The 12,213-nt window shown below is 43.6% G+C and overlaps 1 protein-coding gene across 1 annotated transcript in view; it reads right to left on the bottom strand.

Annotated features, from left to right (window-relative positions):
- The window catches only part of ACY3 (aminoacylase 3), a 74,145-nt gene that overhangs the window by 20,003 nt on the left and 41,929 nt on the right, over positions 1 to 12,213 (bottom strand). Inside the window, exons 2-4 of the mRNA XM_082266745.1 lie at positions 11,623 to 11,856; positions 6,170 to 6,365; positions 1,554 to 1,647 (exon numbers count right to left, since the gene is read on the bottom strand). Coding sequence (XP_082122871.1) covers positions 1,554 to 1,647; positions 6,170 to 6,365; positions 11,623 to 11,855 — 523 coding nt within the window. The 5' untranslated portion in view covers position 11,856. The remainder of the gene's footprint in view (positions 1 to 1,553; positions 1,648 to 6,169; positions 6,366 to 11,622; positions 11,857 to 12,213) is intronic.

The raw sequence follows: 12,213 nt of genomic DNA, 5'->3' as shown, positions 1-12,213 counted from the left end.
GAAAAAAAAATTAGATTTCTTTGGATTTAGTGTCTGGGGGGTCTAAAAAGTGTACCTGTGAGGTTTCAGCTCTGTAGCATGTCCAGAACCAGAAAAAAAAAACAGATTATTTTTCTTAGAATTTCAGTAGCGCAGGGATGGTGATACCCTCCTTTCATAAAGTGCAAATAAATGCACTACATAAACAAAGACTTTTGAAGAACTCTGTTCTTGCTTAGTTGGATGTTTTGGATTATTTATGCAATATATGCACTTTATTTATTTGCACTTTATGAAAGGAAGGTAACACCATCCCTGCGCTTATGAAAGGAGGGTAACACCATCCCTACGCTACTGAAATTCTAAGAAAGATAATCTGTTTTTGTGATGAATTTTAATTTATGTATAGTTGTCACTGAGGCTTTATCAGAGTCAGGTCACCCTAAACTACGGTCACCCTGACATGGCAGAGTGGGGTCACCCTGACATGGCAGAGTGGGGTCACCCTAAACTACGGTCACCCTGACATGGCAGAATGGGGTCACCCTGGCATGGCAGAGTCAGGTCACCCTGACATGACAGAGTGGGGTCACCCTGGCATGGCAGAGTCAGGTCACCCTAAACTCCGGTCACCCTAACATGGCAGAGTGGAGTCACCATGTGCTTCCTGTAAGGGGGTGTGGTATTTTGCACAATAGCTCACTAGCAAGCACGTATACCTGCTGTAGATATATCAGCAGTGCAACGTGCTCACTAGACGGAACCCTGACACTTAAAAGTATCCCTACAAAAACTAGATTATTGAATCTAACTATAGTGATATATAGTACCCTAACTACACTGCATATCCCTTTCCTCACACTAAAAGAACAGCTCCATACAGCAGAAGATAATTGCAAAATGATACTGGAGCTTTACAAGCAGCAGGAGAAACACAAATGCTTCCACTCTCTTCAAAAGCCTCTGTATTACAGTGCTAGAGGTTAGGCGAGGCTATGTTATATACTGGGGGGCGTATTCACTCCTGATTGGCCTCAGGACCCCGTAGTTACTCCAATCACGTTCCTAGCAGACTCCTGCCCCCTCATTGGCTTTTACTGACGTTTCTGGGCCAATCATGGGCTTTTGAAGCCCAGTTCCTGTCCCATTGCATTTTGGGTGGTTCTGGTGACCGAATTCCGAACTTTTACCGCAAAAAGTTGGGAATTCGGCCGAATTTCGAACACCCAATGTTCGGGTCGAACCGATAGTCGACCTGAACCGTTCGATCATCCCTAGTGGCAATATAACCTGAAGGTTAAGATTCCCTGTGTACGACAGTGGACTTCAAAATGTAATTTTACAGCAAGCTCAAACATCAATTTTTTTTGCAGGTTCACTACTTTATGAGATGCTGAAAAAAAAAAAAAAAGACGATAAAAAAAAAAAAAAAAAATGGACTGGTTAGCTGAAATATTTAGATGTTTGGGAATCAGCCCTTTCGGGGTCAGATGTTAAAATGAGCCGAGTCATCTGCAGTAGTGGAACCTACCAAGTTTACCATACAGTAATAGAAGTATGCTTCTTGCACTCACCAAGACCACATCTGGCAACAGAGTCCACGCTATAGCGGTCTCCCCCAGGCTTGGCGTACACGTATATTCTTGGATTATAATGTGAAAGACGAGTCTAAAGAGGAAGAATAAATAAAATAAAATATAGGAGATTCAAAATAAGTGTCATATTAGATCACATGACCCTCTTTTAGTTTTCCAACATCACTGCCACAAATTGGTCCCCTTGGGCATGGAATAGAGATAGAATGCATGCCTGGAGGAACCCTTGGAAAATGTTTCAGTTCTCAGGGAACCCCTGAAATAATTGTTTCATCTACAGCTCACTGAATGTTAGTGAGATCAGTAAGTTGTAGCTAGAGCAACAAGTATATGTAGATAGATCAAATAAAAAAAAAATAACTTTTTCCCTTTGCTTTTGTGCAATATTCAAATTTTTCCATTGGTGTCTATGCAAGCCTCACCGTGCATCAGTGTTCAGTGCATATTTTTTTTTTTACCCATTTTAAAAACATGTTACATGTGTGTACCGTATTTATTGGCGTATAATGCGCACCTAAATTTTAGGGGAGAAATTTCAGGATAAAAGCTGAAATTTAAAATAAACAGCTTTGAACTCAATTTAAAAAAAAATTTAGTCTTACCAGTGCCCACGAATGCAGCCTCATCAGCGCAGTGCCCACGAATGCAGCTTCGCCAGTGCAGTGTTCTTAAATGCAGTCTCGCCAGTGCAGTGCCCATACATGCAGCCTCGCCAGCGCAGTGCCCATACATGCAGCCTCGCCAGCGCAGTGCCCATACCTGCAGCCTCGCCAGCGCCAGTGCCCACAATTGTAGCCTCGCCAGCACAGTGCCCATACATGCATCCTCGCCAGCGCAATGCCCATACATGCAGCCTCGCCAGCGCAGTGCCCATACATGCAGCCTCGCCAGCGCAGTGCCCATACATGCAGCCTCGCCAGCATCAGTGCCCATAATTGCAGCCTCGCCAGCGCCACTATCCAAATCACTTTTAATGTCCATAAAGCAGCGCCGAGAGGTAGAAGGGGGCGGGCGGCGCAGAGAAGAAGGAAGGATGCGCTGTCATCGGAAGTCCCGGGGCCTATGATAGACGTTGGCATAGGAGGCGGGACTTCCGATGACAGCGCGTCCTTCCTTCTCCTCGGCGCCGCCCGCTCGCTTCTACCTCTCGGCGCTGCTTTCTGGACTTTTTTTTTTTTTAATATCGGCGTATAACACGCACGGTTACTTTTTCCTAAATTTTTAGGAGGAAAAAGTGAGTGTTATACGCCGATAAATACGGTAGTTTCCTAAAGCAGGGATTCCGAAACGAGGGCCCTGCAGCTGTTGCAGAACTACACATCCCATGAGGCATTGTAAAACTCGACATTCACATAGATGACTTGGCATGGTGGGAATTCTAGTTCCTGAACAACTGCAGGGCCGTAGTTTGGGAATCCCTGACCTAAAGCAACCCTCAATTAGCAAACACCAAAAGCAGCCATCAAAGTTAAAAGGCAGTTAAAAATAGCATCCCTTCCTATGACTCTGCAGGATTCCCACTTCTTTATACTGTAATATTCACCATGCAATCAATATGGTTTAAAAGCCAAAAACGACAGATCGCTAACACAATTACCAAACACAAAGAGTAATGCTTGATTCCAGAGTTTACCAAGCTCCACGCAAGGCCAAAGTTCCAAGCTTTTCAACCAAGTCATGAAAGTAGACAGACCCAAACTTCTGCCTAAAGCTGATTAGTCTAGATATTGCAGCCACTGCATTGCAATCCCATCTGAGTTTTACCGAAGAATTAGATGATAAATTCCACAACTTACACAGGACCTGACTGAGCTCTTCTAGGTCTCCCAACACTTTCTCCTTCTACTCTCGTTGCTAAGATGAGGAAGAGCACCATTGGGCTGATATTAGGTTAATTATGTGTAGCACCTTCCTAGATAGGTGCTAGTGAGGGAGTGTGGTGTCTGCCTATCAGAGGAGCAGCAGGTAAATCTATATTGCTCTCTGCTTATTAGAGACCAGGATCTGTTAGTGAGGTATTCTCATTGTGCTCAGAATGCGATTCATTCTGTCTAGAGAGTGTTTCACACTGGTCCAATAGGGAGGCATGTTGGACAGTGAGAGGTAACCTGACCAATGGATGCATAGGCTTTGATGCAGTCCTGGTGATTGGCCGAGACAGGCTGTCTCAGGGCATTCTGGGATACTGTATTAAAAACAGGAGCACATGTGCTGCAGGGTCTTTGGCTGGTGAGCAGAGTCCTGGAGAGAGGGTGGCGGCTGCCTCCTCCTCTGTAGCAGTGGCTTGTGGCCTCAGGAGGTTGTCCTGAGGGCTAGTGGAATGGAGCTGAACCCAGAGATCCAGGAGAGCTGACTGAGGGGGGAGACACTGGAGACCCTGGAAAAACAGTATTGCGAGTACAGGGGATTGTGTCAAGGGGCCTGCCCTGAGGGGGGCCACCCCAGGAGTAGGATAGTTAGTGTACAGGTGTCAGAGGCCAAGAAAGAGGATACTAAGGAGAGTGTCCTGAAGATACACTTAGTTCATTAAGTCATCTGAAAAAGAGACTTAAAGCTAAATTCACCTCAGTGGCAAGGTGGATCAACAGCCTGGCTGTACCAAGAGATAGAAGTCCTCAAATCTCGTGCATAGTTAATTCAGAGTATCCCACTATTCCCTTCTCCCATCCCTAAATTATCAATAAAACACCAAAAACAACGACATACTCCTGGATTGTTATAGAATGAGCTAAGAAGGAAAGTGAGCGACTGTTAATGTTAAGGTTGTAAATGGTAACCCAGGGAGACCCATAAGTGTGAAATCCAGCAGTCCTCAAGGGGGCAGTGCTACATATGATTTTGGGTAATGCTAGGGAAAGTAATATACGATTTGCATTTTGATTCTGTTTTTTTTTTTCAATCTTTGTAATGTATTCTATGTTGTATTTTAATAGTTTAGATGGTTTATAAGACTATAGTTTTAATTTAGTTTTATTTGGCACTAATTGATGTTATTGGTAATTTTATTGTCTCATTGTGTCTTGTTCCGTGCGTTATTGGGATGTTATGTTGTTTTAGTTGTAACTGTATCTTGAAAATTTCCCTTTGGGATTAATAAAGTATTCTGAATACCAATCTGCCCAGTGATACTTAGCAAGACATTGGGCGTATATAAATCCATTGCAATGGTGAATCGCGGCAGAACTCCTGTGGACTTCTCAAAGAACCCTAGGATTGAGAAAGCCTGCTTTATATCATAAAAAATCTTTTTTTAAGTTCTGGTCCGCTTTAAAGCTTCAGGTAAACAGCTAAATACATACATTGAATAATACACTTATGGAAGGCAAGAACAAGCTTGACTTTTACCAGGACAAGTCAAGGTTTACACATAACTTTACCTGGATATATCTTTAGAACCAATGATTATTTTGGCCCATGGTGGAGATAAACTCTGCTTATGTATTATTTATTTATTTTTATCATGTTCAATTTAACCACTTTACCGCTGCTCACTAGAGCTCTACTGCGGCAAAGTGGCTCTTGTAGGTCTGACGACGTAGACCTACGTCGCCAGACACTGCCCCTTCTCGGCGGCGCGCGCGCGCCGCTGGGGGCTCGCTCCCGCTGTATTCAGTCACAGCGGGAGTCGGGCCAGGGAAGGAGCGGCGTTGATCACCGCCGCTCTTCCCCGATCGTCGGGGAATCGAGTGTGGAGTGGAGTGTGGAGTGTCGAGTGGGCGGATCTCCACTTGTGTAAACAAAGCAGGCGGATCTCCTAAGTGACAGGCAGGGTCAGATTGCAGGGTTCAGCATAGCTGAACCTGCGATCTGTCCCTGTGTCACTCAGTCACCTCCCCGCACACATGTCAGTAAGCACCAGGCATACATTAACCTCTCCCTCTCCAATAAAATTAACCCCTTCCCTGCCAGTGTCATTTTTACAGTAACAGTGCATATATATAGCACTGATTACTGCAGTAATGTCACTGGTAACCCCAAAAGTGTCAAAAATGTCAGCAAGGCTCCGATCTGTCCGCCGCAATGTCGCAGTCCCGCAAAAAAAAAAAAAAAAAAAAAATCGCAGATTGCCGCCATTACTTGTTAAAAAAAAAAAAAAAACGACAGAAATCTTTCCCTTAGTTAGTAAACGCAATAACTTTTGTGCAAACCAATCAAAATACGCTTATTGTGATTTTTTTTTACCAAAAATATGTAGCAGAAAACAAATTGGCCTAAAATGATAAAAAATTTTGATTTTTACAATTTTTTTGGAGGGAATTTCATAAAAATGTGAAAAATATTGTTATTTTTTCAAAATTGTCACTCTTTTTTTGTTTATAGCGCAAAAAGTAAAAATCGCACAGGTGATCAATTACCACCAAAAGAAAGCTCTATTTGTGGGGAAAAAAAAGACGTAAATTTCGTTTGGGTACGGTGTTGCATGACTGCGCAATTGTCAGTTAAAGTCGCACAGTGCTGAATCGCAAAAAGTGGCCCAGACGTAAGACAGCAAAATCCTCCGGTGGTTAAATTGCCTGAATTTGTGCTCACTTTCATCGCAATTTTTGCATGCTCTACTTTAGTCTTTTTGCACCTATTTACCCATTAGTTATTACCTGTATATAATGGCAGGCATGCATCTCTACGGCATTTTGTACTCCACTGACAATCAGGCAAACTCCCATGTTAGAGGTGGTGTTATGTAGATCCAGTACCATGTCGTATGCATTTGGGCTCCCTCTAGGGCCAAACATCCGGTTGATCTCCTTTGCTCTTAAAACTTCATATGGATCATCAGGTGAGTCTGGGGAACTAGAGGACAGGTTTTATTGGTTATTATGATACTTCAGGAAAAGCTCAAATGCATATAAATAATATATTCTCATATACTGTATAAAAGATAGACAGGGTGTGTGTGGGCACTTCCGTGGGATGAGGACCTGGATCCAATGGATAGTTTGGGGATACATGCACCCAGGCAGCACTTGGGAGAAGAAGTAGCTCTGTGGAAATGTTCAAAGCAGCCCGTCCTTCTCTTGTCCCTTTCCCTCCCCATTTTGCCGTCCTGTGAATAGTCAACTGGCCCCTACCATTCCTGGCCCAATCTGTCTATATATACTCATAGATTTTCAGTGGGCAGAGGTCTGACGAAGGAGTAGCGCATGCTCCGAAACATGTAACCTACCATCCACCCGCATCAAATACCAGCTGCTTGCGTTCCAGCATGGTTGCCGGAGGTTTGTGCCACGCCAAGTGTACGCCCACACAGGAAGGCGCGTCTCGGACATACGTCAACCTGAGCATTGGCTCCTCCGATCCTGGACATTGCTACCGACTCACTCACTTCAGCTCCTTGTTTAGCTCATCATGGCTTACCGTTGGTAAGTGTTTTTAACCTTTTATCCCTTATTAAATGTGATATACTACACTTAGAGGCGCCTGGTTTCTTTGCATAAAAGATATACAGGTGCATCTCAAACAATTAGAATATCATCAAAAAGTTTATTTATTTCAGTGATTCAATTCAAAAAGTGAATCTCACACACAACTTGGATTCCCTGCCTCTCCACTCTTCCTCCAGACTTTGGAACCGTGAGGTCCAGTGTGAAGTTTCCTCAGTCAGTGATGATTTGGGGAGCCATGTCATCTGCTGGTGTTGGTCCACTGTGTTTTATCAAGTCCAAAGTCAGTGCAGCCCTTTACCAGGAATTTCTAGAGCAGTGGTCCTCAACCCTGGCCTACAGGGCCCACTAACAGGCCAGGTTTGCAAGATAATTGAAATACATCACAGGTGATATAATTTGCTGCTCAGTGATTGCATTACTCTAGTCTGCATCTCCCCAAGGTAATACTTAAAATTTGGCCTGTTAGTGGGCCCTGAGGACCGGAATTGAGCACCACTGATGTAGAGCACTTCATACTTCCCTCTGCTGACCAGTTTTATGGAGATGCTGATTTCATTTTCCAGCAGGACTTGGCACCGCCCACACTGCCAAAACTACCAATACCTGATTTCATGATCAAGGTATCACTGTGCTTGATTGGCCAGCAAACTCGCCTGACCTAAACCCCATCTGTGGGGTATTCTCAAGAGGAAGATGACAGACATCAGACCCAACAATGCAGATGAGTTGAAGGCCGCTATCAAAGGACTCTGGGCTTCCGAAACACCTCAGCAGTACCACAGGCTGATCACCTCCATGCCATGCCACATTGATGCAGTCATTCCTGCAAAAGGAGCCTCTACAAAGTATTAAGTGCATACTATACTGTACATGGACATACTTTTCAGTAAGCCAACATTTCTGTATTAAAAATCCTTTTTTTTTTGGTCTTATGTAATATTTAATTTTTCTGAGAGACTGAATTTTGGGTTTTCACTAGCTGTAAGCCAAAATCACCAAAATAAATAAAAGAAATGCTTGAAATATAACACTCTGTGTGTAACGCATCTATAAAATATATATGAGTTTCACCTTTTGAGTTGAATTACTGAAAAAATAATTAACTTTTTGATGATATTCAAATGTTTTTTAGATGCACCTGTAAATCAATTAAAAGCTACATGATTAACCACTTTACCCCCGCTCACATTGCTGCTACTGCAGCAATGGGGCTCGTCATCGTCCAGCGACGTAGACCTACGTCGCTGGACTCCTCCCCTTGTGGGCGGCGCGCGCGCGCCGCCGGAGGCTCGCTCCCGCTGTTTTCAGTCACAGCGGGAGTCGGGCCAGGGGAGGAGCGGCGGTGATCACCGCCGCTCTTCCCCGATCGTCGGGGGAATCAAGTCTGGAGATCCGCCCGCTTGTGTAAACAAAGCGGGCGGATCGCCTAAGTGACAGGCAGGGTCAGATTGCAGGGTTCAGCATAGCTGAACCTGCGATCTGTCCCTGTGTCACTCAGTCACCTCCCCCCACACACGTTAGTAAGCACCAGGCATACATTAACCCCTCCCTCTCCAATAAAATTAACCCCTTTCCTGCCAGTGTCATTTTTTACAGTAACAGTGCATATTTATAGCACTGATTACTGTAGTAATGTCACTGGTACCCCCAAAAGTGTCAGTCAAGGGTCCGATCTGTCCGCCGCAATGTCGCAGTCCCACAAAAAAAAAAATCGCCGCCGTTACTCGTTAAAAAAAAAAACACCAAAAATGACAGAAATCTTTCCTGTAGTTAGTAAACGCAATAACTTTTGCGCAAACCAATCAAAATACGCTTATCGTGATTTTTGTTACCAAACATAGGTAGCAGAAAACAAATTGGCCAAAAATTTTTAAAAAATTTGATTTTTACATTTTTTTGGGGGGGAATTTCATATAAAAAAATGTGAAAAATATTGTTATTTTTTCAAAATAAACGCTCTTTTTTTGTTTATAGCGCAAAAAGTAAAAAGCGCACAGGTGATCAAATACCACCAAAAGAAAGCTCTGTTTGTGGGAAAAAAAGGACGTAAATTTTGTTTGGGTACGGCATCGCACGACCGCGCAATTGTCAGTTAAAGTCACACAGCGCCGAATCGCAAAAAGTGTCCTGGACGTAAGACAGCAAAATCCTCCGGTGGTAAAGTGGTTAAATGTTTTATAACCAACAAATCATACAAACATAAAAGAAAGAATAAGCCTACCAAGTATTATGTGCGTACTATACTGTACATGGACATACTTTTCAGTAAGCCAACATTTCTGTATTAAAAATCCTTTTTTTTTTGGTCTTATGTAATATTTTATTTTTCTGAGAGACTGAATTTCGGGTTTTCACTAACTGTAAGCCAAAATCACCAAAATAAATAAAAGAAATGCTTAAAAAAATATCTCTGTGTGTAACGCATCTATAAAATATATATATATGAGTTTCACCTTTTGAATTGAATCACTGAAAAAATAATTAACTTTTTGATGATATTCAAATTTTTTTTAGATGCACCTGTAAATCAATTAAAGCGGAGTTCCGGCCTCAAATACCTTTTTTAACTAAAACTATCCCTATAATATTAATCCATCGCCCTTTACAGAACCGCTATTCTCATACTAACAAGGTGTACAGTATTGGATGTTAGTCAAAATCTTACTTTTAAAAACGCTGTCTGGGTGCGGCCATCTTGGATGTGGGCATCTGAAGCCGCAGTGTAATCTGCTGTGTCCTTCTTCCTGATCCCAGGGAGTGTTCTGGGAGTTCTTCCTGATTCCAGCCTCCTGGGAGAGATGACAAACAGCTCCCAGGATGCAATGCAAAGGCGGAAGTGATGTCGGTGGCCGCGGCCACAGAGGGGGGAGAAGGAGGAAGTACAATCAAAAATGCCCTGAAAATAAGGTAAGGGACCCCCGAAAAAAATTGAAAATGCCCAATTGTTGATCAGCATAGCGAGGACTCCAGGAATCACTAAAGTTGCAAAATAGGCCGGAACTCCGCTTTAAAGCTACACGATCTTAATCCGGCATTTCCACGATTCATGTAATTCATGATTCGTGCAAAAAAAGGCATATTGTGCTTGAATGCATCGCATACTAGCACATTATGTGACACTTACCTGCAAACTAAGCTCTCATCGTCCCCACTGGAGGCTGCATCCATCTTCGCCCGTCTTCCTTCCGGGTCTGCTGACTCCGTCTTTGCTACTGGCCGGAGCCGCGTGACATTACTCCTGCGCATGCGCGGGAGCTGCTGGTCACAGCACAGGGCTCTGAAGAAACGGCACACGCGGTCGTTCTTTCAGAGCGCATGCGCGGATGATGTCATCAGTGCTGTGTACAGTAAATATCTTCTAAATATTGCAAGTTTAGGAGATATTTACAGTACCTATAGGTAAGCCTTTTTATAGGCTTACTTATAGGTACAAAGATTAGAGGGAAGTGCTAGGCATCCATGCAAGGTGACACATTGGACAAAAAAAAAAAACATTCCAGCTTAACCACTTAAGCCCCGGAAGATTTTACCCCCTTCCTGACCAGGGGGTATTTTGCGATTCGGCACTGCGTGACTTTAACGGACAATTGCGCGGTCGTGCGACGCTGTACCTAAACGAATTTGACGTCCTTTTTTTCCCACAAACAGAGCTTTCTTTTGGTGGTATTTGATCACCTGTGCGATTTTTTGATCACGCGCTATAAACAAAAAAAGAGCGACAATTTTGCAAAAATAACAATATTTTTCAAATTTTTTTATATGAAATTCCCCAAAAAAAAAAAGTAAAAATCTAAATTTTTTAACATTTTCGGCCAATTTGTTTTATGCTACATATGTTTGGTAAAAAAAAAAAAATCGCAAAAAGCGTATTTTGATTGGTTTGCGCAAAAGTTATCGCGTTTACTAACAAAGGGAAAAGATTTTTGTCATTTTTGTTGTTTTTTTTTTTAACGCGTAATGGCGGCGATCTGCGATTTTTTTTGCGGTACTGCGACATTGCGGCGGACAGATCGGACCCTTGACTGACATTTTTGACACTTTTGGGGTTACCAGTGACATTTCTACAGTAATCAGTGCTAAAAATATGCACTGTTACTGTAAAAATACACTGGCAGTGAAGGGGTTAACTTTATTTGAGAGGGAGGGGCTGTGTGTGTCCCTAGGGGCGTGATTCTAACTGTGATTGGCTGTGGCTTGAGGTGTAGGAACACTGATCAACGGTTCTACATAGTAGAACCGTATGATAAGTGTTTCTACACAGGGAGAACTGACAGGCAGCTTGTTTACACAAGCTGCCTGCCTTTCTCCCTCTCCCCCGCCGATCGCCGAGTGACCAGCGAACATCGGGTCCGCCGGTCACACGCACGGGGGGGGGGGTCCGTGACTGCGCGGCAGCGGGAGCGCGCCGCCGGCGGCGCGCGCTCGCTCCCCAGACCCTCCCAGGCTAGTGACTTACCGATACGTCACTTTGCCTGTGAGGCGCTGACCGCCGCCGTATATAGTCGTGCGGCGGTCGGCAAGTGGTTAACACACATTTTACACCAAACATAGAAGTTAGAAGGAACGGAAAGCAAAAGCGTCAAAGGGTGCCACGATTAGCTATGGTATCTGGCAGCCTCCTAAAGCTTTCCTATACACCTATATAAATGACATCTATAACTTACGATAAGATTTCCAAAGTGAAGCATCGATTCAAGTCTTTTTCAAAATAGCGCACTCCTTTCTCAGATGCCTTTGGATTGGACAGAAGAGGTACGGCGCTGAATGTGTCCCTTTCTAGCTGTGAAGAATCTTTGAGCCAATGTTTCACCAGGAAGACACCCGACATCTCGTTGCCATGAGTGCCGCCTGCCACGGCCACACGTTGGAGGGGATCCACAGAGACGGTGTCCGGCATGCTGGGAAATGCAATGCAAAAGCTTTAGTGAAATCATTTCAGTCCAGAACTCTTAATACATGAACAGACTTTGCTCCAAATGTTTTATTTGATCATCCACATAAAGCCACCGACCAACTGAACAAAAACATTTATGCTTTTTTAAGAGGGTGAGATGGCGTATTCACTTTTTTTTCCTGGTGCAAAGGATTTCTTTTAGTTACCATCATGCTAAAATAATATCTGCAATGATTCCGGAATCCGAAATCCGGAAGATTTCCCCCCTTAATGACCAGGCCATATTTTGCGATTTGGCACTGCGTTACTTTAACGGACAATTGCGCGGTCGTGCGATGCTGTACCCCAATAAAATTGATGT

The sequence above is a fragment of the Pelophylax lessonae genome (genome assembly GCF_965119305.1).
Source record: "Pelophylax lessonae genome assembly, chromosome: 9".
Taxonomy (NCBI): Eukaryota; Metazoa; Chordata; class Amphibia; order Anura; family Ranidae; genus Pelophylax; species Pelophylax lessonae.
This window is presented reverse-complemented; position numbering and strand designations above follow the sequence as displayed.